The sequence below is a fragment of the Podarcis liolepis genome (assembly GCF_965112155.1).
Source record: "Podarcis liolepis genome assembly, chromosome: 5".
NCBI lineage: Eukaryota > Metazoa > Chordata > Lepidosauria > Squamata > Lacertidae > Podarcis > Podarcis liolepis.
In genome coordinates, this window is record NC_139556.1 from 17,232,199 (window position 1) to 17,260,052 (window position 27,854).

Consider the following 27,854-nt stretch of genomic DNA (forward strand, 5'->3'; position numbering starts at 1 on the left):
GGGGAAAGCCATGAATTGTGTGGATTTGACCTTTCAGTGAAGACATTTGCAAGATGCACAGTGGGCCTAATACATGATAGCAGAAAAGGCACATATTTGCACTGGTTTTTAAGAACCTGCTATACTGTAAACAACTTGCAGAAGAGACCTTGTTTAGGAGCACAATGGAGGTGGCTTTTCCTCATTCCCTGCCTTAAAACTCATGCTGAAACCACAAAGGGCAGCCTCAAAAGGGCATAGACCACTGAGAACTCTCCAGGGGGAGATTTGGGGATTTGAGAGGCATCCATCATTTCCTCTGATTGTGAGGGAAGAAGATAGAAGCGTCTTAATGGGTTGAGAGGAACAGAGAGCCACTTTTTCAAGGGGGGAGGGGCAAATGGTGCTGGAGAATCCCACAACTTTCACAGATGAGAGCAAGGATGTAGAGTATGGAATCCTGATCTTTTTCTTGGCTGTTAGGGAGTTTCAGGTTTGGTTCTGACTCTCCAGTGTTTTCTGTGTATTTGTTTCCCACTGAATCTGTTTGCCACTAACAGGATATGTACCAGGAGAAAGGGCTGGATTGCAGGAGTGTGGGAAATATAAGGCAGTCAAGATGTGTACATTATGTGTGTGAGGAGGGGGAGCAATACATTTCTCAGAATCCAACAGGTGAGAGGTTGAAGTCCTTCATTAGAGTTCCCTCCCAATCTCAGGATACACTATGTTTCATTCACTTGCCTTGAAGATTTTGCATCACACTGAACTGTGGCTGTCCACTCATTGGTGGACTAAAATGCTCATCATCCCTGACCAGCGGTTCCCTATGCCTGATAAAGCAGCTTATTACATGAGCAGCATCAATGCTACTTAAATGCCGCCTTCTCTCATTATCTTAGAACGGCAGCTTAGCACAATGCAGAGTCACTTTGACTGAATGTAACAGCATTGGTTCAAGTGTGAAGATGTTTTGGGATCACACTGTGAAAGAAACTGAAAATGAAAGAGGCAAATGAAGGCAACGGTTAAAGTGCGTATCAGAAATTTATTCCTCAGCACAAGCAGTTGTAAAGTGACTTTTAACTTCAAAAATAAAATGAAATAAAAATATTTCCGAAAGAACAGAACAAAGTTTTCTTACTGCTTGAGATGTACAGCCCTGTGTATTTCAGGATGTTGCTGGCAGGTTCGTTTCTTGGATGTGAAATTTGAACACCCTCCCGGAGAAGCAAGAGAGATGCCGGTCTAAATAGCAAACAATGACAAGGTATCTGACAAAGGGTAACGTGAAAATTTCACTGATGTGGTTTCCAGCTGGGTTGTGTGTGACCGTGAAAATGACAGAGGCCTCATCAAGAGCTCCTCCAAATGCCTTGCTCCCAACTCTTGTTCTGTATTCTAGCTCCCGGTATTGCTTCCTAAGCTGTTCTGAATTCCAGCTCCTGGTTTCACTTCCTAAGCTTTAAGATAGGACTTGGAACCTTTCTAGAGCATAGGGGCTGTCATGCAGAACAGAGCCTCTGGATCCCTTCCTCTAGGGCGCTCTCTTCTCATGCTTCTTGCAAAGAGGCTGCCTCCCTCCACCATTTCACATCTCTTCTTAAACTATGAAAACCTGTGTCAGGAAGAAGGAATGGGAAGAGCCTATCTTCTTCATTCTCATGGTGCCCAGCACCCGTTTTCAAAGGTAAGCCTATCACTACCCTAATCCATACTTCCTGCCTGTACTAAGCCTTTCCAGGAGGGCTCTTGGTGAAAGGGCACCAAGAGAGCTTTTTCGCCTTTGGTTGCTGCAGAGCAAGCCATGCCAGGGGGGTTCTGCTATCATCACTACAGTGCTTCTCGCAGACAGTCAAGCAGCTGTAAAACACACAGGAGGCTCAAAAGAGTCCGAAACTGGCAATCTGCATTTCACAGCACAGCAACTTCGAGAAGTATGTCCCAGTGATCAACCCCACCTCCCCAGGCCCGATTTTGCTAGGTCTCAACACTCAAACTTGGCTGCCTAAGGTCAGCAGGACTACACGGAGGCTGAGGCCTCCCAAACTTATTTGACCTTGGGCCTAAGTACATATCTGGATGTAGAAACCGCACATTACAAACCACCCTTGTGCTCCATCTGTCTCCCTCTTGAATGACAGGTTTGCATTCTTCAGACTTCGTATTCTTCAGACAATGTTAACCAGTATTTCATATCTACTCTTCCTTGAACCTATCCACCCTCTTGCACTTGGAGCCCCACCTCAACCACCATCGCCTGCTGAAAGGATAACTTCCTGCAACAGACAGCTGAGATCAGGCCTGTGTTCTTCAACATTGCGTCTCAAGATGTTGTTGGCCTCCTGCACCTATAATTTCTTACAGTTGGCTAAGGTGGCTGGGAAGATGGGAGTTTGTAGTCCAACAATATCTAGACTCCATCTACAATAAGACAAGAGTGCATCAAACGGTTACGGTAACAGGCAGTGACAGGGGATTGGCTCTTTGGGATCACCTGACTCACAGGATCAGGAGCATTCTCATATATACAGTGTATATGTATTTTTGTGTGTGTATCTTCTCCAACCAGCAGGGAGTAAGGAACTGGCATCTCAGCTGCTTTTTGAGCCTCATGATAACTGGCCAAAACATATACGTGATGCATTGATTTCAAATGGCAGACATGCTTTTCTCCATGCTACAAGCCTTATTCAGCCGCTCAGTCTCCTCATGTGCAAACACATAGGGCTCTAAATCACATGGGGAGCCTCTCCACTTCAGAACTTCACCCCCAAACTCACGAATGGCTCTAAACTGTGCAGCAATGATGCACCACAGGAGGCCGTGGGCCTAGTCAATTCACCCTCGCTCAGTGCTATTTTTCTAGAAAAAGAGGTGCTGGAACTCACCTCCCTTGCTCTCTTATAATGAGCATGGCACCCACCTGAGGTGCCGGAATGGAGTTTCAGTGAGCTGGGGGAAAAGCCCTGCCCTCGCTTTTCTCTGAGTAGAGACTGAATGCCCCAAGAGTACAAACAATTAATTAGGCCCCTGTTCTTCCAGCAAGCTGCCTGTTCTATCCCTTTCTGGCTTTGAGTAGATATACGACTCCTTGCCATCCCTTTCCCCCCTGCTAGCTTTCATTGACCTGGGAGAGTCTACAAAAACTGGCCCTGGACTTGCATTTCCAGTTGCTAGCTTGTCAGACATTGGACCAAGCATCTGAGGTACAGGAACGCCTTAAAACTCTGTCCTGTGGACTCTGAAAACCACTCCCACACTTGCTCACATATTCCTCCCTCCCACTTACAGTGTCCTATTCTAGCAAGAGATTAATGCCAAACCTTGAACTCCAAAATTCCACACTTGGTCTTCCTTTCATTTTTCTGAAAGGGTTCTCCTTCTCTGGTGCTTCGACACACAACATTGTCCGGTTTCTGACCAACGCAAATTGGCTACTAAGCAGAGAGAGATGGAGAGAAGATCTTCCCTGCATTTTCACACACCTTCACCCCACTACTGCCATAAAGAAGTAGTCATTTGACTGCCTTACTGCCTCTGTGCTTCTTCCACCTTGAATTCTCATCTCATGCTGCTTTTCAGCCCTTGCAGTCCTGCACAGCCTCTCGTTCAGCTGTTCAGAAGAGGACCAGGAAACTTTGAGGAATTTATGTCTCCTGTCTCATTTAATTACGTAGCAAATGGCACACACATCTGTGTCAACCAGTTGCTTTCAAACTTTCTATCTGACTTATCTGTTGAAGAAGCAGATGATTCTGGGGCACAGTCTTGGGGCATTTCAAGAGAGAACAGCATGTTACAAGGCAAATGCCATGCCTGGCAGTCGCCGTATTTGCTTCGTAATGCTAATGTGGAGACAGAGACATAACACAGGGATACTGAGGAAATGCCTGCCAAGCCTTTCCTGTAAATGCAAAAGAGAAAGTGATTTTCTGTTGCGAGCCACCTTGGGATCTTCAGATGAATGGCCGTATACAAATTTAAGAAATAATAACAACAATTTGCATTTCCTTGGAAAACTTTGGCTGTGCTACAGTATTGCTCTCAGTTAAGACAGGGCAAAGACTGGGTATCTTACACCTAGCATGAGCGGAAACTTGCAATACATCACTGGCTGCCTCCCCAAGGAACTCACAACAAGCTTCCAAGACAATCCTGTTTGGAAGAGAGTGATGAAAACTTTGAATTTGTGGGCTTTAGCAGGAAGGTGTTGAGAGACAATTAGGAGGGTCCATCCATGCCTGTGCGACTGCTTCTTTTCCACCTTACCACCACGCTCACGCTACATGGGGCTTCCGGATGATGAGGCGAGGAGCTGTTCTCACAGATAAAAATGCACTTGCTTACAGCTGCACAGCACTGCTTTTCCTAGGGCGGTTACGAATCTTGCCGCTACGTGAATGGCAAACCCTTCTATCGTTGCTACTTTTCTCCTGCTCCGGCCACACGCAGTTAAATCCCTTGGAAACGTTGCAACTCCAAAAAGTGGATAGTTCAGTGATTCGGAAAAGGAGGCTGCTTGCCTCCCATTTGGCTTCATTGTCCTAATTTACAGGAACTCTACTTAAACAGAAAAGGGAGGGGAGGAGCGGAAGGTAACTATTCTGTTCAAACGCCTGCCTTGTGTGTGGGGGCCATCTCAACACATTACTACACGGCAGCAAACCTGGGTTTGCCACAAAGTGGGAACTCAGCAGTGAGCTGCAGCCAATCGTAGCTCTCTGGTGGGTGCACTTTTAGGATAAACTGCTGCATTTACACTTTAAATTTGAAGATGTACGCCCCCCCCCAACCCTTAGGTGTACACCTAAAAAACCACAACGTGTGAAGAAGCCCACTGATGGGGATGGGGAAGCGCTATTTCTCTTTCACTGGTGACCAGAACCTGGTCTCCAGGTGTGTGCCTGCATCCCAGTTTGCGCAGCTGAGAACCTGGGTCTTGCTACCTGGAAACTGGAGGAGGAGGAGGGTCGGCTTGGGGAAGGCCCCCTGCCTGGCTGGCTGAGGTCAGGGGAGCTTAGATACTGTGGGGGAGCCACCTGGAAGGGCCCTGGGGAAGCGGGGGCAGAGATGGAGGTCATTTCTGTCCTCCACACAGGCTCATCCAACGTGGTGGCAGAGCGGGGGGCCAACACTGTAGGGGCCATGCTGCTGGAAGCCGGCGCTGGAGCAGGTGTGGAGAAGCGGCGGATCTCATAGGTCCGGGCTGTTTTCACGGGCACTTGCTTGGCCGGGGTGAAAGACAGGCTGGACTGCTGGGCTGCCTGGCTTGCGGAGGAGGCCTGGACGTCAGAGCCTGGCACATCCCCGAAGCAGAACATGGCGGACTTCAGCTGGTACGGCTGGTGCCGCATGAAGTCGATGGCCTTGATCCCCGATTTCTGGCTGGGCCCCTTTTTCACTTTGCTCTCTGCCTTGCTGGCTTGCGACCTGCTGGCTGCCAGGGGATAAAACGGAGAGAGCAGTGGGTTGTAGCCGATGGGGGGTGGGGCGCGGATGTTGGGGGAGTACTTCCAGGAGGAAGGCAGGGAAGGGGTCGGGGATGGGGTTCTGGCCTTTGGGGCCGGTGTGAGAGCAGACTCCACGACAAACTTGTCCATGCGGCTCTGTCGCTTGGCAAAGAGCTCTGCCCCTTTCCCCTTCAAATGGGATATGTCGTTGGCAGAGGAGGAGCCATTCACCAGTCCGCCAGAGGCCTTTGACTGCTGGGGCTTAGGAGCTACTGGGGGCGGGGTCTTGAATTTCCGGCCTGAGGCTTGCATGAAGTTGCAGGCTTCGGCCCCCAGGCTGAGGAAGTCCTCCTCGGGCCCAGACTCAAAGCCTGCCCCATGGTGGTCTCCTTTGGGCTTTTCGTCCAGGTTCTGCACTAGAGACAGCAACTCGGGGTTGGGGGAATTCTTCTTCTTCTCCTCCGCAGTCTTGAACATGGGCTTCTTGCTGCTCCGCCGGCGAGCTTCCTGCAAGATACCCGTTCTGGGAGCCGGAACTGCAACTCTCTGTTCCCTGGAGGCAAAGGGCTCAGAAGCAGGCCGTGAGATGGCTGGCGCTACAGCAGTGAAGGGCTGGGAGAGGGGCTGCTGTTGGACTGGGCTGATGTACAAAGTCGAAGAAGCCGTTTCTTGGCCTTGAGAAGGCAGCAATGGCGGGGGTGTAGCAGCGACAGCCTCTGCAGCTGGCTTAGAAGGTGCCGATAGGTATATGGAAGCTGTGGAGGTTCGGGCTGTGTTGGAAGGTGGCTTGGCCTCCGCAGAATTTCCAGCCCCTGAGAGCTGCACCAACGATGGAGGGGTTGGGATATACAGAGACACAGAGGCACTTGCTGGGCCACTAGGCTGCACTGCCATGGGAGCGGCAGAAAGCTGAGTGGTCCCGGGAGTGACAGAGGAGAAAGGAGGCGCCGCTGTTCTCTGTCCACCAAAACTCTCACTGCTTTTCCTTGGCGCAGATGGTCTGAACACGACAGAGGAAGTCATAGGACGTTGCCCGGGAAAACCGGGAGTGAAAGGTCGGGCGGATCTGTTGAAGATGCTGGTGGCACTTGGCGAGTTCGGGGAGCCCACGCCTCCTCCTCCTCCGAAGATGCCTGATGGAGACTGGAGCTGAGCAGGGCTGGGTGACGGCAGCTGGCTAGAGACCTGTACAGCTTCTAAGTGGACACTCAGAGGGGCCCTTTCTGCCTTCTGTGGAGTGGGGGCTTCATTGTGTAATACGTTATGCACTTGAAGGACAGGTGGAGGTGGGGGCTGTTCTTCTGGCTCATGAGTAGGGACTCTCTCCACAGTATGCTCACCAGCCTTCTGCCTTTGCTGTTCAAACAACTGCGCCCCCCTGCCTGATACCCCGCTGAGGCCTTGTTGAGCCTGGTCCTGCTCGTGGGCAGGAGGCCCCTTGGGCTTCTCAATGTCAAGGTAAGTATTGTCCCAGTCCGAGTGGTTTGTTAGGCTCCGAGCGTCAGAGAAGCCTTCCTCGTCAAACTCGGATTCGCTGGTTGGGAAGACGCCGTCCTCTTCGTCATAGCAGCGGTCTTCATCAACGCTTCCAAAGCTGACCAGGGTGTACTTCTTTGCCCTCTGGCGGCGCTTTTTGAACATCAGGACGCCCTTGGAATGGGGGTTGGGCGCATCTGTCAGCAGGGATGCAATGGTTCGGCATTTGGTTTTGGCTTCTTTCACATTCTTTTCCTGCATACTCTCACTGCGATGAAGCTCTGCAAGGAACAGTGACAAAAAGAGAAGCACAGTCAGGATACTGCGGGGAATCTGGCTGGAAAGCTAAGCCTGCCTTATGTTCATATGTGTAAAATACAGTACTTATTCACACTGTGCGTCGTAAACTATGGAACTCTCTCCCATAGGAGGCAGTGGTGTCTACCAACCTGGGTGGCTTTGGAAGAGGATTAGACAAATTTGTAGAGAAGGTTATCAACAGCTACTACCATGATGGTTGTGCTTTGCCTCCGCAGCCGGAGACCGTATCCTTTTGAATATCAGTTGCTGGAAACTGCAGGAGGGGAAAGTGCTCTTATACAGTGGTGCCTCGCAAGACGAAAAGAATCCGTTCTGTGATTCTCTTCGTCTAGCGGTTTTTTCGTCTTGCGAAGCAAGCCCATTGAAGGATTAGCGGATTAGTGCTATTAGCGGCTTTTAGCGGCTTATCTGCTGATCGGATCAGCTGATAAGTGGCTTAGGGCTTAGAAAAAGGGGGGGGGGAACCAGCAGGAACTCACAAGACATTGTCGTCTTGCGAAGCAAGCCCATAGGAAATTCGTTTTGCGAAGCACCTCCAAAACGGAAAACTCTTTCGTCTAGCGAGTTTTCCGTCTTGCGAGGCATTTGTCTTGCGGGGCACCACTGTACTGTGCCAGGCATTCAGGTAATGTGGGGATATCAGAGCTGGCTGGATAGGGGAAAATTAAAAAACTTCTGACATTGGCTCTTCCAGTTTGGATCTGAGGTTTGGACCAAAATCAAGGTAACAATTTCCCACTGCCTGTGGTAGCCCAAGACAGGTTTCATAGGACTGAGGCTGGGTCTACACATGCAGAGTTGAGTAGGGTGTACCATGTCAGGCTCCAGGTGGGCGACTTTTGAGATGATCCCCCACAAATAGCTTCCAGGAAGAGGAAACACCTCCTCCCCTGGCAGACCAAAGTGAAAGGTTCCTTCCAACTCTACAATTCTATTATTCTTCAAGTAGCCCCCTTCCTGTGCTGTGTTGGTTTTCTATTAGAATGTAAACCACTTTGAGTCTTACCCCCCCCCTACAATCAAGCAATATGTATAAATAAATAAATGTAAAGCAGCATGTAAAAATATGATGTTCCATTTGCAGGTATCTGAAATGGTATTTTTCTGCCACCTCGTTTTGTTGCATGTGCTGCTCAAGCCCAAGTGTCCTCTACTCCAGCACAGAGAAGCATAGTATGTGTGTTTGTAACAGAGAGAATTTAAGTGGGGATGAGTGGGGGGGGGGGAGGTCAGTAGACAACAAGCCAAGGGCGTGCTGCAAGGAGAGAGCACATGATGGGAGCCACGAGCGGATACACGATTCCAAACACATTTCATCACCTTAAAGAAGAAAATGATGCCTTGTCAATTGCAGTCAAGGCTATCATCCATCTCCATTTCTCTGCTGAAGAGTTTCTGGAATCTGAGGGGGTAACTTGATGGAAAACATTTAAAATAAAAACGGGGGGAAATATTTTCCCGATGGATTTCTTTTGACGTTTAATCAATGGTCCAAGATAACCATGGTGAAACATTTTCACGTGGGAGACTTAAATTGACTGTAAAACGATTCTTAATGAAAATTAACTCCAGTGTGGTCGGTGTGTACATTCCGTTTCTTGTCTCTCCCTCATCATGCATGAACAGTATTCATAGGAGACATTAAAACAAATAAATAGGAAGGAGTCTCAAACACATTTTTAATGCCATGTTTAAAATGCCCTAAGAGAAAAGGCAGCACTTCCTGCTTCAGCCTCCTCTCATTTTTTCCCTCCTTCTCCTCCCTTTGCTGCTCCATCCATTCTAGAGGCACAACCACTGAGATATGGGCTGTTCTGGAATGTTATCCATGCCACTGCTGGGCACACTGAAGGTCAAGACGAGTGACAGACAAATCTGTGGGAACAGAAGGTGCTGAAGATACCGACAGGGCTCTATACACCTCATAAAAAAATCACGGAATGTACAAAGTACAATGGAAACAATAGCTGAAATTCCAATAAACCTGAAGTCTTCTGTGTTTAATAATCATGTAAGATCAGACCAAGGATCGATCTAGTTCAGCATCCTTTTTCTAAAGGTAGCTGTTTCCAAGAAGCTCAGGGATGGAGGCAGCATTGTCTGTCCTCCTCACCTCTGCATGTGGCGATCCCCAGTAGCTATCAATACTAATAGCCATTGAGTTCTCTCTCCCCCATGAATCACCCTCTCTAGTTACCCTCCAGAGCAAGCCTCTCCAAGGGGGTCACCCCTACATTTTGTGGGAGCAAATTCCATAAAATCACTGTGCATCTTTTTTGAAGGCATGCTTCCTTTTCCTTGTCCTGAATCAACCCCCAATTCTTTTCATCGGCACTGTTTTACCTTCTTTACGGCCATTATAATTTAGTGATCACATCAGGCAAGTAGTCACTGCCCAACTGACAGGAGGTTTAAAGCCCCTTCCAGCTGGTTTTCCTCATTCCACTTCCTACTGTCAAAAATTCAGCTACCTTTCATCTACTGCTTCCTTCCACAGCAGTACAAACCATCTGAAAGCAAAGCCCCTTCTGCTAAGTGGAGCCTCTGTCTGTGAGGAGGCTTGCAAAAGTTTGGCATGCAAAACAAACTGGTACCTGCATATGGTTGGTCCAAGCTCTTGAAAGTAACATCTAGTCCCGGAGAGAAGGGCATGTCACACACCCTTAACTCACAGCTCTCCATAAACAGAGGGAGAAGCGGAACAGCTCCCTTCTGGAGCAGAACCAAAACCTTAAAAGAGCCCAGGCCCTTTGCCTGCGGCTCCACTAGCCTTTTAAAGCCTCTCTTTTGTCTCCTTGACATTGCTGCTGAAAGCCATGAGGTAACTCTCTCTATTTTTACCCCCCAGGCATCATCACTAAACAGTGTGATGGACATTGTCAACTGTCAAACACTTGCTCCACTTCCCATCCTCCTCCCATAGATGGGGTTTAAAATAGGACATGTCCCTTGCCACAAATGTTTCCACACTTGCGCTCAGGAGAGGGGACTCTTTGAGTCACTGAGCATGAAGGCACTAAATCCAAAAACACTGTCATCTTTCCTGATACTCAGGCATGTTTCACAAATGGCATTTTTCTGATACAGTCATTTGCAAAGGATAACATCAGTGTAAAAGTAAAGGTAAAGGTACCCCTGCCCGTACGGGCCAGTCTTGACAGACTCTAGGGTTGTGCGCTCATCTCACTCTAGAGGCCGGGAGCCAGCGCTGTCTGCAGACACTTCCAGGTCACGTGGCCAGCGTGACGAAGCTGCTCTGGCGAACCGGCACCAGAGCAGCACACGGAACGCCGTTTACCTTCCCGCTATAAAGCAGTACCTATTTATCTACTTGCACTTAAAGGTGCTTTCGAACTGCTAGGTGGGCAGGAGCTGAGACCGAACGACGGGAGCTCACCCCGCCGCGGGGATTCGAACCACCGACCGTGCGATCGGCAAGTCCTAGGCGCTGAGGTTTTACCCACAGCGCCACCCACGTCCCAACTTCGGTGTAGATTTCTCCAAATGGAGGAAGGATGCCTGCATAGGCCCGGCAGAACAGAAAAGTTTTCAGCAGGCGTTCAAAAGTTGAAACGGCTGAACCCTGTTGAATCTCTTTTGGCAAAAGACTGGGCTGATCACTAAAGATTTGGTTTCTTGTTGTTTCCAAATGAGCCTCGTCAACTCGGGGAACAACCAGAGATGCTGATCTCAGTGACTGAGCTGGGATATAAGGGTTCAGGTGATCCCTGGGGTACCTTGGACCTAAATTGTAGCTGGTAAACCAGCCAGAGCTGGAAAAAGGCACTCTGAGCCACTGAGGCCACCTGAGCCTCCACTGGCACTGTTGAATCCAGCAGCATCCGCAAGCTGCGAACCCGCTCTTTTCTGTAGAATGCAATTCCATCCAGGTAGGAACAGAAAACTGAAGTCAGTTTTCCCAATGCCCATTCTACAGATCAGAAAGATGCCATGGTCAATGGTACAGAAAGCCGTGGGGAGATCAAGCAGGAGAAGCAAGATCACAGTCTGTTTGCCCCTCTCACAATAGGTAACACCCCCTCAGAGCAACCAAGACTGAATCTGGCCTGAAACCATGTCTAAATAATTAGTCATAAATGGAGCAGACACGTGAATAAAACAAACAAACATGACTGCCTTCATATCCTAGTTGGACCCTGGGCAACTGACCTACTGGAGTTAAAAGAGGATTGTTTCCCACCTTGGAGTTATGTTTCCTTTGTTTTAAAACATCAGGAGGCGGCCACAACGGAATGTGGGATCCCAGGCTATTCCTAAACTGCTAAGAAGAACGTCCCAGTCTGCCCCAGGAAAACCCACAATCTGCTTCTGAATTGGAGCAAATGACAATCCATGGAAAACCCGGTTGCAACATGGCTTTCCCCAGGGAAAGCATGCCAGGGGAAGAAGAAAGATAAACCACACACACACCTGCTTGGACCTGGACATGGAAAGCCCGGATCTGTGCCTAGATAAGTGGCAAAAAAGTAAGCAGGGATGAGCCCTTAGTGGGGCCTCACTTTCCAGATGTTACACAATTATCAACATGCTCCCTGTTCTAACAGCTGTAGCTGAGTATGAGATTTTTAAGGAGAGATAAATTTGAATTGGCAAAGTAACATGGAATCACCAAGAAAGAACCCTCCTGATGGGAGAATTATAAGAGTAAAATTTATCAGCAAAGGTAAAATATATATAGCCCCAGCTCTTCCTGCTACAATGTACTGCCGGAACAATGCAAGGATCCATTGTGAGATCAGGATGAGGAAAGGGTGTAATAGGTGTTTTCCTCTCTCTGGACCAGGTAGTTCTTCCACTATTTCCCATCATGAACTTTGCAGGGGGAGAAGGTGGAAGGGTGTCTACTGCAGTGTTTCCCAACCAGTGTGCCACGGCACACTAGTGTTCCGCGAGACGTTGCCTGGTGTGCCGCGGGAAAAATTAAAAAATTCGAAAGATAGCTTCATATCCGGAGAGGCGGCCTTCAGGCGAGTTTTAATTTTAATTTTCCTTCTCCCACTTAATGGCCCACGCTCGCCCGAGCAGCTTGCAGTCCTCGGTAACCACGGCGACCCGAGGGAGGGGAGGGAACAGGGAAGTCGAGGGCGGCGGCGAGCCGAGATGACGTCAGTGGGCCGCGCCGCCTCGCCCTGGCACGGTGTGAGAGCCCCGGTTAGTGGCGCGAGCTTCGGAATAAGTGGGATCCGCGTGCGCGAGACCGAGATCGCGGGTAAGGAGCTCAGCCCTGGGCAGGAGGAAGCGGGGCCGCGCGTGCGGGCCACATCCCCACAGAGAGCGAGCCTCCCCTGGCCCACCACTCCGGGCAGGTCCACTCGCATGAGGGGGTGGCGATGGCGACGGCCGGCAGCTTGCCTGCAATGCCATCCCTCGAGCAAGCGAGGAGCCCGGAGGCTACCAGATGCGAGTCCTCTTTCCCACCCTGCTCGGGAGTCCAGAGCACTTGGTCGCATTCAGGATCTAGAGTGGGGAAGCGGGGCTTGTGTCTGGGCTGGACACATTGGGCTGCCTGTGCCGCTCGACCTGCGGGGAGAAATCAGGGTGGGAGTCACGACCGTGAGGCAGGGCTGCCAAGTGTGGCAGAAGAGGACACAGCCGTCGCACCTGTCCTTAGGCAGGAGCTTCTTCCGTGTCGACCTGCTGCCCTAAAGTCTTGGCTTTTTTCTTGGCTTTTTGGTGGTTGGCACAGAAGGAAGGCAAGGGGGAGGGGAAAAAATTGAAACTTACACTTTCGTGCGTCCCTCCCGGTGTGACGCTGCGCGCTGACGTCACGGGGCTGTAATGGTGGTGTGCCTCGAGATTTTTTTCATGAAACAAGTGTGCCTTTGCCCAAAAAAGGTTGGGAAACACTGGTCTACTGCACTGTTTGTCACAAAAATGTCTGCATGCATTACTGTGTGATATTGGCTGGACAAACACTGCCTCCCAAAAGCACCAAATTCTTCTTATGTATTTCTGACTACTGTCAAAGTGTCACATGCTGTCATATACACCAGGGCCTCCATTCAACACAGCTACTCTAAACAAGCAGCTTTGATTTTATAAAGCACACCTGAAATTACTGCAATGTGAATCAGGAGCACATCATGGCCTCATTTCCCTTCCAGTTTCATATGAAAGCAAGTGGAGCAGTACTGTGGGATGGTTTTGGACTGCCTAATATCTCCAATACTTTCCAGCATGTTACTGGAGTTCACAGAACCCCCTTGTCCTAGTATAAGATCTAGACCGTGCCAATGCCTGAGAAGGGGAGGTCCATGCAAGCAGCAGTTTATTTAACCATGTAACTAAGTTCTCTGCAGCTCAATCTCACTCCCCATTGAAAATAAAGAACAAATAACCTTTACAGAATGACATAGTCATATGAACCACTTTTTACATCAGCCAGAGATTAAGCAACATTGCAGTACAACCTCAAAGCAAACAACTCCAAAGGGGGGACTATTTATAGTACAGGACGAATTGTGAAAGTCTGTCCATACCAATGGAAATTCGCTGCAACAGCAGATCGACAGGTATTTGATAAAGGCAAAGGTTCTCTGATAAAGGCTGAAAGAGAGTGATCTGTACATTTTCATGAAGTATATATAGCAGTGTGTGAATCAGTGTATATAGACACTGGAGTGAAAAACATATTGAGCCTGTAGAATACGATGAGCGTTACCAAGTTTTAACCCAGTCAGTAGATTTCTATTGGTGAGATATTTGAATTTGAAGTGGAAAAGATTGAAATGTTTTACAGAACAGATGATGTCCTGTGCTTTGCTGAATTTTTAACTCCTACAAAACACTAGGCGCATGATCCAGCAAAGCTAAGAACTTGGTTGTCTCATGCGTTTCAGCTGCAGAGTTAATCACATGCGCTTACATCATTTCAATCAAAATCTACTGGATTTAAATGTGCTTAAAGTTGGCTAGATCATGCCCTATTCATTTTGACCCTGTTCATATCCTTACATATGATCCATAAAGAGTAACTGATGCAGTATAGCAAGAACACATTCTCAATATAGCCAAAGTTGAGTGAACTTTGGCAGGCAAAACAATTTTTCCACGGCAGTTGTCACAGTGAACACAGAGAGCCAAATATAAGAGGTTAGAGAATAAGAGCAGCTGCATGTCCTTTATATGTGCAAGGTAGAGAGACTGTGTGTGTGTGTGTGTGTGTGTGTGTGTGTGTGTGTGTGTTTAAAAACAACAACAAGAAGCTACCATAAAGGTCCTTTGGACCCCAAAGCATCCCCCAGCCTGTTCAAAAACAGATGTGTTACGGGGCACATTCTATGTCCTGCCCATAAAAGGCCCAGGTGTGCCATCCAGCAAGGGCAAGGCCTCCCGTGCCCCCAACTGATTCAGGACGTAGTTTCTCAGGGAAAAGCCAGCTTGAACACGCTCCTTCAAATAAGCAGCGGTTCAAATGGATGTGGCGAACTGAACTTCAGAGGGGAAATATGAGAAACCGAAATCAACAGATTTGCCCATTTCTAGTCCTGAGGCACCAAGTATACTACTACTACTAATAATAATAATTTTATTATTTATACCCCACCCATCTGGCTGGGTTTCCCCAGCCACTCTGGGCAACTCCCAACAGAACACTAAACTTCAAACATTAAAAACTTCCCTAAACAGGGCTGCCTTCAGATGTCTTCTAAGTAAATGGGAGATGAACCAGAGAACACCATTTCACACACTGTGACACGTGAGACATGCTGTACTGCATGGTTAGGCAAACTAAGGCCCGGGGGCCGGATCCAGCCCAAACGCCTTCTAAATCCAGCCCACGGACGGTCCGGGAATCAGCGTGTTTTTACATGAGTAGAATGTGTGCTTTTATTTAAAATGCATCTCTGGGTTATTTGTGGGGCATAGGAATTTGTTCATTTTCTTTTTTAAAAAAGACAGTCCGGCCTCCCACAAGGTCTGAGGGGCAGTGGACCGGCCCCCTGCTGGAAAAGTTTGCTGACCCCTGCGTGTACTGTGTGTGCAGCTCCACCATAGCTGCTCTCCACAAGTTCCGCAGAGCTCAGGAAGGCATGGCAGCTGAAGAAAGATCAGAAGAAAGAGGAAGTAGCTACAGTAGCAGTCTAGACTGCCCTCACACCCACTTTCCCTGATCAGCTCCTCAATGCCATGCTAAAAACTGCAGAAGAATGCAGACCGGTGTGACTTTATTGATTACACAAATAATGAGGTATATGGTGGAACAAGACCCAGAGTTTACAGCACAGTCGAGTGTAGGAAATACATATTTTATTTTATTCCCCCCCCATAAATTCAAATTGTTATTGATGCAAAATACTTTTACTTATGGTCACCAATCTAACCAATAAACATTACTACACATCGTTTCATATCTGTAATAATTATAATGATTTTGGTATATAAACTGCAATGCAACTTTGTTTATATATTCAGAAATGTTTGAGTGTTTTTTTTGTTGTTTTATTTTTACGTAATTGTTGCATGTCATATGTCTAATGTAGACAATGATCTATTTTGATGCAACCATTTAAACGGTTTAAAGATGAAAATGAACATAAACTATGTTACAAAAAAATAAATAGGAAGCTATTGTTATTCTTATGGACACAGTAAATCTTTTAAGCTCTACTGCTTGGACCCAACCCTGTCCTCAGCCAGGTCCCAGAATTTTTGAAATCAAAAGCTGGCAACCCTGTAAAGAGACTGCTTATTATTACTTGTTTATCATTATGCCTGAATAGCTAGTCACTGCATGTTGTACAAATAGAATTAATTGGAGAGGATGATTAAGGAAGGGGATGGATGCACTTTGGATGGAAAGAAGATAAAATGATTTGGGGTTTCATAAATAGAAGAGTTCATTGATGGAAAGAAGAGATAGAGATAAATGGGGTTTTTGGGGGGGACAATTAAATGAAGGGAAGGATTTGGCCAGAAGCAGGGAGTTAAATAAACAACAAAGAAATAAAATAAATATGCAATGGGAATTCTGGGGAAGTTATTAAAAGGGCTTTAATTTTCTACTTCAGCCATACCTACATTTTTGCTTTGGTCACACTCAATTTACCATGTGGCCCTTGCCTGAAAATGGTTAGCCACCTCTGCTATTCAGTGCGTATATGAAAAAGAACAGATAAAAAAAGATACCGCTATAAGGAAAGGGGAAGGGGCACAGAAGGCAGAATGAAGGGAGAAGAGTGAGATTCTTTGGGAATGTGGTCTAAGCCCTGTTTCAAGGGGGAGAGATGGCTGAGTGTCAGGAGGCAGAGGAGGCAGAGGAAGTGCTCAAGGTTTAGCAAAGAGGAACATATTGGCAGAAGGATGTAGGGCAAAAGAGAAAGATGGGGAAGAGTGAAGGGATTTAAAAGCAAAAAGTAGTATTGTAGCTTAAATTGAATCCAGTAAAGAAAAAAGTAGTCAATGAAGAAAGAGTTAAACAAAGATGAAATGTAGGCAAGCCAGCAAATAAACCATTAAGTAGTATTCAAAAAGAGGGAACAAAAAGAGAATGTTAGCAATATTTAAAAAGTCAAAAATGGCAGTAACTTGTATACAATAATTTTTTAAAAAAGAAAGAGAGCAATGAAATAGGACTCCAAAGTTTCACGCTTGGGAAGAAGGAACTGTAGAAGATTTAAAGCGAATGATGAGAGAAAAAGATAGATGCAGAAGGAAGGCAGGCCAATAGCTGATTTATAGACTGTTTTTCAATAAAGCTCCTTTAGTGTCTCCTCTGGCTACAAGTACCATAGGTCTCTGGATATAAAACACAGACTATGTATACACTGACTAGTCTGTAGAACAAAAACTGAGTTTTTCCCAATCCAGAATTATTCATGCTCATCCTCAGCATGTTGCTTTTAATCTAGATTGTTTCTAGATCCTGCTGTCCACAAGGCTGGGTGGGGTTGCTTGATATGCTAGTGGGGTGGAAGAGCTGGGGGGGGGGGGATCATATCTGGCAACAAATGTGCCACTTTGGTTCCAGATAGTACATAGGTAGATGAGTCTAATAAGCCTATTTTCATGGCCCTCTAGTGGTTGTGGTGGCCCATTTAACAAAAGTAATGTATATTTCATTAACTCTGGAGGCTTAGACTAGATTCTGACCAAACTAAGCCTCCTTGAGCAAAATAAACATCAAGATTAGCTCCCCCTGCCCAAATAGCATAGAACCATAGAATTGTAGAGTTGGAAGGGACCCCCAAAGGTCATCTAATCCAACCCCCTGAAGATATGAGCCTATAACCTTCACCCCCCAATTTGATTTAACAGCATCAAACATGAAAGAAAAGCAAATACAGTGGTACCTCAGGTTAAGTACTTAATTCGTTCCGGAGGTCCGTTCTTAACCTGAAACTGTTCTTAACCTGAAGCACTACTTTAGCTAATGGGGCCTCCCGCTGCCGCCGTGCCGCTGGAGCACGATTTCTGTTCTCATCCTGAAGCAAAGTTCTTAACCTGAAGAACTATTTCTGGGTTAGCGGAATCTGTAACCTGAAGCGCATGTAACCTGAAGCGTATGTAACCTGAGGTACCACTGTACTCAGAGTGTACTTCATGTTTCAAAGAGGGAAACAACCCTCCCACTGTATATAGCTCTCATGATTCAGACTGCCACTAAAGAAAAAAAATCATAAATAAACTGTCTCATCTAGGCCTGAGTGTTACATATAATTGAGTGCATGAAGTATCAGCCACAGTAACAAATGTACTGTGTGAACAATACAGTGAAAACAGTGTGTGCCCACCTAAGCTGTGTCCTACTATAAGAAATACCGGTAATAATAATAATAATAATAATAATAATAATAATAATAATAATAGTATACTCCCAACAAAAAAGTATCACACACTAAAACAGGATCAGACACTAAAAACTTCCCTGAACAGAGCTGCCTTCAGATGTCTTCTAAAAGTTGTGTAGTTCTTTATCTCCTTGACATCTGACAGGAGGGCATTCCACAGGGAAGGTGCCACTACCAAGAAGAATCTGCCTGGTTCCCTGTAACCATATTGCCATGAGGGAGCCACCAGAAGGCCCTCAGAGCTGGATCTCTATGTCTGGGCTGAAAAATGGGGATGGAGACGCTCCTTCAGGTATACAGGGCCGAGCTGTTTAGGGATTTAAAGGTCAGCACCAACACTTTGAATGATGCCAGGAAACATACTGGGAGCCAATGTAGATGTTTTAGGGCGAGTGTTATAGGCTCCCAGTTACCAGTCTAGCTGGATTAGTTGTAGTTTCTGAGCCATCTTCAAAGGTAGCCCCACCTAGTGCATGTTGCAGTAGTCTAAATAGGAGATAACCAGGGCATGTGCCACTCTGGTGAGACAGTGTGCAGACAGGTAGGGTCTCAGCCGGCATACCAGATGCAGCTGATACGACAGCTACCCTGGACCTGTGCCTCCATGGTCAGCTGTGAGTCCAGTATTACTCCTAGCCTTCACACCTGGTCCTTCAGGGGCAGAGTTACCCTGTTCATGACCAAGGAGTCCTCCACACCCGCCCACACCCTGCCCCCCCCTCAGAAACAGTTCTTTTTTTTCAGGATTCAACCTCAGTCCGGAATGAATCAAGAGCAGCTGGGTGTTTCTTCTCCTCCCTATTCCTGCTGAGGGATTGTTTATGCATTACAGCTCAGGATTGGAGGGGTGGGGAATGAAGGGTGCACTCTTCAAAGTATAACTACAGATAAGTATTATATGTGTAACCCATGTGCCAAAACCATGCAGGCACACTTCAATTGCAAAAAATTCCCAGATCACTAGTAGCACAAAAGCAGATTGTGTTCACTGGTCCTCTTCTTTACAAACAGCCTAGGAAGGCTAGATTGGCTGAGGCTTCCTCAGAGTTGTACACATAGGGAAGTAAAGGTGTGTGTGAAAATGTGTGTGTACACTTTTTTTTTTAAGAAAAAAAGTAACTGATTTCAGATTCTTGTTCCTATATGCAAATGCTAATTGTTTAGGAGGAGGAAGTGTGTCACATTAGGAGCTGCCCTCACTGTAAAGGTAAAGGTAAAGGGACCCCTGACCATTAGGTCCAGTCGTGACCGACTCTGGGGTTGCGGCGCTCATCTCGCTTTATTGGCCGAGGGAGCCGGCGTACAGCTTCCGGGTCATGTGGCCAGCGCGACTAAGCCGCTTCTGGCAAATCAAAGCAGCGCATGGAAACGCCGTTTACCTTCCCGCCGGAGCGGTACCTATCTATCTACCTTGCACTTTGGTGTGCTTTCGAACTGCTAGGTGGGCAGGAGCAGGGACTGAGCAATGGGATTCGAACCGCCAACCTTCTGATCGGCAAGTCCTAGGTTTTGTGGTTTAACCCACAGCGCCACCTGCGTCCCGCCCTCACTGTAGCAACCAAAAATAATTTTTAAAAAGTCATAGCATCACCTGCCTTGGGATTGCCCCACAACACAGAATACTTTAGTTATAGCACCCTCAGAAATGCTCCATAGGAAATAATCTGGCCTTCCTAGGACCCTTCTGACTCTGCCTATGAAAATAAGCCATGATGCAAGACATTGCTCACCCACTGCTAGGACTATCAAATAGCAGAGAACAGCTGGGCATGCCGTGCCTTGCTCAGCATTGGCCTCATGGCTGTGCATTATTCAAAAGAGAAAAATACTCCATCTAAGGTGGCTAAGGCTCCTGGGCTGGCAATTTAGGTTTGCCTGACTTACCTATTAGTAAGTCCCGCAGAACTTACTTCTGACTAAACATATATAGGATTGCAGTGTAGATCACTCAGCTCTTGACTCTGAAATCTGATTCTTAATAAAATAAAATAAAATCTCCCCCACTTTGACAAGCGTTTAAGTGAAGTCAGGTGATTGGCAGCTGGGCTGCCCCACTCAACTGATGCACACAGGGTTCAATCCTACTTTCTACAAGGTTTGGTAGTACCGGTTAGTTTCCCTTCCAAAACATCCAAACCAAACAGAACTGAACTGCTTGTGAATCAGCTGGTGTGCTTGGGGGAGGTCCAGTCCTGCTGTCTGCAGCTACATCTCTACCTGCTGTACACCTGATGTCAGGTGTGGGCTGGTGGGCATTGTTTAGGAGAATGGCCTTGCAAATAGGGAGACTTGGTAGGCCTCCACACACTAGAATTGCAGGCTGTGTATACCAGTAAACCAAACAATGAAAAACACAAGAAAGGCTGCTGTGAACTGCATGTAACCGTAACAGTTCAAAACCAACTGTTTCCCCATCTATAAGACGCCCCATCTATATTTTTGTGGCAACAACCAATCACCAGTCCACACTCAGTACTATCCATGTACAAGACGCCCCCTAATTTTTGACTATTTTTTAGGGGGAAAACCTAGTCTTATACATGGGAAAATATGGTAAACAACAGTATGATTTCTGAAATCTAGCACCAATGATCAACAGTGCATGTGCACAGATCACTCAGATGACAATTTAACTGATATAACTCATTGACTGGATTCGGACATAACACTAAACTATGGTCTAGTGTTACATGGGTGAACCTCGGGTTCCTTCTCATTTTCTCCTTCTCTGGCACAGTGATTCAAATATCAGAAGGTTTTACTTCCATTTTTAATAACTGAGGGTTATCTCTTGTTTAGAGAAACAAGTCAAATTCATAAATTTTTTTGGGGGGGGTGGATTGTTCTACTAAACCAGAGGTCAGCAAACTTTTTCAGCAGGGGGCCGGTCCACTGTCCCTCAGACCTTGTGGGGGGCCTGACTATATTTTTTTTGGGGGGGGGAATGAATGAATTCCTATGCACCGCAAATAACCCAGAGATGCATTTTAAATAAAAGCACACATTCTACTCATGTAAAAACACGCTGATTCCTGGACCGTCTGTGGGCTGAATTTAGAAGGTAACTGGGTTGGATCCGGCCTCCGGGCTGTAGTTTGCCTACCCATGTACCAAACCATAGTTAAGACTAACCACAGTTTGCCTAGATTTGGACACAATGTTAACCGCATAGAATTTTTAAAAACTGGAAGTGAAAGCTTCTGGTCACCACCTCACAGCTGCACCACAGGAGGAGTGAAAGGGGAGCATGTGAGCATGAGGATCATTCACATAATGCCAAACCATCGTTTAGTGTTATATCTGAACAAAGTGGATTCTGGACTAGATATGATCTAAACCTGATATAAATTTGTATTGTAAAGCATGCATATCGTCACATTTTCTTTGATTTTTATTGTTTTATCGGGGGAACTGCATTAAGTTCATTACGCCCCACCCAAACAGAAGAAGTCAATGCTGTCATCTTGCTGAGTCACTGCTTGGGCTCACTTACTGAGCAGAAATCACCACTGATCCAGAGCCCCTTTGCTGACATCATTTACCCAGTCCAAGGCATTGTATCATTGAGCAGCAAGCTAAATGAGTCAGGCCAGCTGCAATCCACGAGGAGCACCACTCGCAACTTGGAGGTCATCCCAGAAGCAGGGCCATAACATCATTTGGCAGCAAAAGCAGCAGCCCCCAGGAAGACTCTGAAGAAGACTCAGAGATCTAAATTTTCAACAGTAAACTAGACTTTGGGCGAGGCTTTTTTGGACATGTGGTTGACCATTGTTTGTGCCTGACAAAGGTAGTTTTGAAAGCTAGTTCTCATACTGTTGTCCCTTTCCATGTGCAGGAATAAACGAACATTTACATATTTAGCAAAATGTATAAAACACACCTCTAAGTGGTTAGAACAATATCAAGTAAAACATTAAAAAATATTGCTATAAATCAGTTATAAACAAGTATTGGAATAGTCAAAATATGATTAAGATCAACAATGGCTAAAATGAAATATGGCATGTAAATTCTGCATGTCTGGATAGGATAGCCCAGACAACTGACATCAGCACCAACCTGATGTCAATAAGCAAGGAGTTCCCAAGTATAGGTGCCACCACAATAAAAGATGGATTTCTTACAGGTGTGGAACAAGTACCGTACTGGCCTGAATATAAGCCTCACTTTCCCCCCAAATTCCGACCGTGAAAAGTTAAAGTGCGGCTTAAATTCGCAACCTTACAAAAATCAACTTTTATGAGATCACTGCTGAAACAGACATATGGTAAAACAGAATGGGTGCGAGTGCCTGCGGAATTTTAAGGGAGCGGCTTATATTCAGGTGCAGCTTATATTTGGGCCAATACGGTATTATGTGGCAGCTGTAACAATGCCAGTCCCACAGTCTGAAGAAGTCGAGTGGACATAAATGTTGTAAAGCAAGGATCAGGGTCTGTTGCACTTCAGGTGGAGAAGCACCTTAATGGAGCTCTCGAGTTTCCTGAGTCGTAACTTGAGCCAATACAATTTTCAAAAGAAGATAATATTAAGGTAATAATGACCAATGCAGAATCATAACTGGAGCTGTGTGTTCTCCTTAAGATTCTGCACTAAGGAAATCCAAATTATGCATGAAGAAAAGCTGAAATCTGCAAAAAGGAGAGGGGCGGGGAGGGAAGAGGGGAGAGGGGAAAGGGAAGCAGGTCTGCCAGGAACACTTACTGGCTTGTTTGGCTTTCTCTGCATAGGTGGTGGTCAGGTCTTCATCGACGGGGTGCTCCACAGGCCCTATCATGGGGATGAGGTGCCTCTCTGCCCGAATGTTCTTAGTTGCATGTGGGAGGAGCATAGCTTCTGGGGAAGGCTCTCTGTCTTCAGGTAAGGGTGGCTGCAGTAGCACAGCTTCACTCTCTGAGAAGGGGGTGTCGGTGCGGCTTCCTGGCTGGCACACTATCTCCCTCTTGGCCACGCCGCTGAGGTTTTCTCCACGTTCTGCAGCTTGCGCTGTTGCCTCGGGGGTGCTGTCGTACCCGCTCAGCTCGGAAAGGGAGACTTCGTCCTGTGGCTCGCCCGCTTTATTGTTTGGTCCCCCTGGGGGAGAACGGGGGCTCTTCTTGCGAGCTCTCCGGTGCTTTTCCTGGGCAATGTTGTCAGCGTCGCTGTCGGTCTCGGCATAGTACGCTTCGCTATCAGGGGGTGAGGTTATGTTCTCCAGGGGCTGCTGCCGTCGGGGCTGCTGCTCAGGTTCCAGGGCAGCAGGGGGAACGGCCGGTTCAGGACTGCGCAACTGGGAGGCCCGGCTGAGCGGTGAAGTTGGCGAGGGCACTTGCAGCTGCCTGGGGGAAGGGGAACGCAGGAGCCCCTCAACAGATGGGTTCCCACTAAGCACCCTGTAGGTAAGAAGAAGAAAATAAAATAAGAGATTCTGGGTCAGTTACACACAAAGCAACAGATGAATATTTCATGCAGTTATGTGGATAGTATTGGGTGAATCTGTTAATAGTATTGGGTGAATCTGTTAGTTTCACATTTCTCTCTGTTTCTCCTTTTTCTAATCTTAAATTCAATTTTCTACATTGGTTTGCAAAAGAATAAAAATACTGTATTTTTCCGTGTATAAGACGCTCCCATGTATAAGGTGCCCCCTATTTTGGGGGACTCAATTTTTAGAAAATGGGGGGGAGATGGATCCACCTCTCATCTGTCCCCTTACCGGCAGAAGCTGCCAATCGCCTGCCCAACTGCTGCAGCATCAGCCAATCAACACAAGCCCTTGACGCAGAAACCAATAACACGCCAAATAGCCGCTGACAGCCGAGGCAGCAACCAATCAAACACCCACCCTATGCACTATCCATGTATAAGATGACCCCCACTTTTAAGCATAATTTTTAAAGAAAAAAATCTAGTCTTATACACGGAAAAGTACGGTAAATAAAGTCCTCATAAAAATTCATCACCTGGAACAACACTTAATATACACATGTAAATAATGTTCCCTAATTGCACATTTTTGCATGGCATTTTTCAATAATATAATGCATTTTTGTATCTTATTTTTACTATATTTCATAAAATTTTGACAGTTTAATTGTCCAAAAAGGCCCCCCCAAAAGCCCTCAAAACAGTATACCAAAAATGTGTATTTATATGCACACATATTAATTTGTCACAGGATTTGGTTCTAGTAAGGTGAGAAAGGGTGGGGGGGGGAATCTCTCTATCCACTTTCACTACCCCATTCATAATTTTATACCCCTCTATCATCTCCCCACTTGCTCACTTTCTCCCCAAACTAAAACACCCCAAATGATGTAACCTTTCCTCACAGGGGAGTTGCTCTAACCCCTTAATCATTTTGGTTGCCCTCTTCTGAATCTTTTCCAGCTCTTTTTTTAGGTTAAGCAATTACAACTGCGCATATTATTTAGAGTGTGGTCTCAGCATATCTATTATCCATCATTTGTTAGCTTCAGTTATCAGAAAAGTGAGATATAAATGTATTTGTTTGTTGATTTTGATATTTATCGATCTTCTATAAAATAGTTTTTGAGAAAAATAAACCCGGCAAGAACGGTGTTGAATGGGAAACAGAGAAAATGCACAATGCCCCTGGATGCTTGGAGAATAGCTAGTGCTTAACGAAAGAGAAATACGAAGCTGCCTTATACTGGGTTAGATACAGTGCATAATAAGTGTTCCCACACAAAAAAGAAACAAAACAAAACAAAAAATTACAGCTACACAACATTTATAGCAGGGGTGGCCAACTCCTGAGAGACTGCGATCTACTTTCAAAATTAAAATCTGGCAGTGATCTACCCCCATTTTTTAGGAGTTTAGCTCAAAATTGTTCACCTTTTGGGGGGGAGGGGAAATGCCCCGTTTTTTAGGGGGGCAGGGACTTTTTTGCAGCTCTTCTGAGGGAGGGAGCAACAGAAGCAACCACTAATCTTACGATCAGCCTCAGTTTCTAAACTCCGGCTTCCCTTCTGCAACAATAGACTTCGGTGCAGGGAGAGGGGCCGGGGCCGGAAGGGGGCCAGCAATTGACCGCGATCTACCAAAACCTTGCAGGGATCGACCAGTAGATCGCAATTGACGTGTTGGACATCCCTAATTTATAGAATACTTCAATTAACAAAACACCATACAAACAGTAAACACACAATATACATACTCTGACAGAAAAACCGGTTAAAAGCGCATCTCAACTTGATAAAGTATCAAGTTTGTATAGTGAATCCTAATTTCTTGAGAAAATTCTTTTAAAATTAGAAGTCCAACTTGAAAAGAAATTTCTCAAGGAATTAGGATGCAAGTTTGGGGTCTGGTAGATAATACTGAATCAGGCCACTGGTAACTCTAGCTAATAGTTTCCTTTGATTTGCAATACTCTCCAATGTCTCAAGGCTGAAATACGTATGACGTGGGAGAGAAGAATTGGATTTCCCAACATTTTCTCTCTCTTTAAAGCAGCAACCAGGGTCTCCAGTTTTGACCTAAGAAGCGGCACTGACAGCACCCAGGAAAATGTGTCAACTTTCTGAGCACTGTGATTCCAATCCAAATGAGAGCACCCTCCTTCCCTACTGCTGCTTTAAAAAATTACCGGTAATCAGGAAATCTGATCCTGGGTCACATCTGTTTTGGCAAACAACCAGAGGTCTTTCCCAGCTTTGCTATCCACAGTCCTTTTTACTGGAGTCCCATGGCTCTCCAGTGAAAAGGACTGTGGATAGCAAGGCTGGGAAAGACTTATGGTGTGTGCAAAATCTGACATTCACCACTGAGAGACATGCAAGTAACAGGAGGGGCAAGTACCAGATGATCTAGGATCAGATTGACGCATTTTAATAGAGGGCCCACAAGCATACTCCAGCCCAGAGAAGGCTGCCAAAAGGCCATACAGGCTGTATTGGCACTGCTAGTGATGATGCAGGCACTGTTGCCAGGAACACAACTTTAAACTAAGGCTCAGTTGACAGCCATGAGTTTTTCCAGTGGGGCTGACTGCTCTGGTTCACTCAAGAGTTTGAATTAGCTCAGCGGAATTTTTTCTCTTTTGTTGTTGAACAGCTTATCTCCATGCTTCCAGAGGGCAGCCATGGTGGCCTGTTTATCAGCAAAGGAGCTGCATTCAAAAGAAGAAGACTCAAGCCCACAGGGGTTCTCTCCCCACTCACTGTCCACATCTTACTCCTGATATATAAGTTAAATAGCAACAGTCTTGGTACAGGTTATATGGGTATAGCATTGCTAACTTTCCTGAAATATGAAAACTGTTTAACCTAACCCTTTTCTTTCTGTTTTTTAACTGCTTAACAATCTCCACAAGAGCTTCTACCTTATTTCCCCACATTTTCATATAAGTCTTTGGTGTGGTGTTGAGCAGTGTACAGTGGTGCCCCGCAAGACGAAATTAATTCGTTCCGCAATTTTTGTCGTCTAGCGAATTTTTCGTCTTGCGAATCACGAAATCCCATAGGAATGCATTGAAAATCAATTAATGCGTTCCTATGGTCAAAAAAAGACCAAACAAAGCCAAATTTGGTACAACAACAGTTTATTAACTGCTCTTTAAAGTCACACATACTATAAAGAGCAGTTCAAAAATTTAAGGGAAAATAAATTAACTTTATAAACAAAACATGTCTTTGTTTTTAGACAAAGAAAAAAAGTCGCGAGACGTTTTCGTCTTGCGAAGCAAGCCCATAGGGAAATTCGTCTTGCGAGGCAAATCAAAAACGGAAAAACCTTTCGTCTAGCGAGTTTTTTGTCTTGCAAGGCATTCGTCTTGCGAGGTACCACTGTATCTATCTACCTACCTACCTACCTACCTACCTACCTGGCTCACATATTCTTGATATCTACCCTCCAATGCAATTATAAAAAATATAAAAGTAAAGTAACCATAAGCCTTCAGAATGAGAACTCGGATACATGATGCTATTACACTGATCCTATTTAGACTAAGTGCTGAGCAAGCAAGAATTTACCCATGCAGCATTCCATGTAGCTGGCTTCAAATTTAAACCAGGCTCTCAGCTACTGAATGTGCAATAATAGCATGTCAATGCAACACCCGCTCAGGCCACAAGGATCACTAGTGTCCTAATGCTGTATTAGAAGGCAAGACAGCTGTGGCTTAAAAGAGACATCAGGCACTTGGAATACGGTGCAGGAAAGTACACGTCTGACATCTTCTTTTAAACGGGCCAGCCTGGTCACACTCTGAATGTCCAACATGTCCAGAAGCCTAATATGAGTCATTCTGAGGTTTTTTAAAAAACAGACTACATATAATGAAAAAGAGTCCCTGTAACTGTTAGTGGGGGGAGTCATTTTCGTATGACACTCGCATGCATTCTGGGATTGAAGTAGGAGCACAGGATAGGCATAGCTGGGAAGGTATATGAAGTCACACATATAATTACATTGAACATTTAATCAAAATCAGTTTGTGCTACCTTAACAGGGTGCTGAATTTCTCACCGAGCTCAGCTGACACCACGAGCCAACAGCTGTTATCATTTACCTTTTAACAACAATGTTGAGGATGCCATTTGAGGAGTCGATGATCTGCATGGCGCTGGCATGTGAGAGGCCAGCACATGATTTCCCATTGATGGTTACCAGTTCATCATTTTCCCATAAGCCCCCACGGCATGCTTTGCTTCTTTTACGGATCTAAAAAGGGAAAAGCAGAGAAGAGAGTGTGAAGGAGAAAGTTCCCTCCTGGGCTATCAACAGGGATACCAACAGCATGACAGTTACCACCATGGAAAAGCTGAAAAAGGGGTTTGGTCATCACACGAAAGGGGCACAC

General features: G+C 46.1%; 1 protein-coding gene across 2 annotated transcripts in view; it reads right to left on the minus strand.

Moving 5' to 3' along the window:
• Positions 1-1,007: 1,007 nt before the first annotated feature.
• SYNPO2L (synaptopodin 2 like) overlaps positions 1,008-27,854 on the minus strand; it is a 41,540-nt gene continuing 14,693 nt past the window's right edge. For both annotated transcript variants that reach the window (XM_083502415.1, XM_083502416.1), the window contains exons 3-5: positions 27,564-27,715; positions 22,748-23,415; positions 1,008-7,189 (exon numbers count right to left, since the gene is read on the minus strand). In XM_083502415.1, coding sequence (XP_083358541.1) covers positions 4,851-7,189; positions 22,748-23,415; positions 27,564-27,715 — 3,159 coding nt within the window. In that variant the 3' untranslated portion in view covers positions 1,008-4,850. The remainder of the gene's footprint in view (positions 7,190-22,747; positions 23,416-27,563; positions 27,716-27,854) is intronic.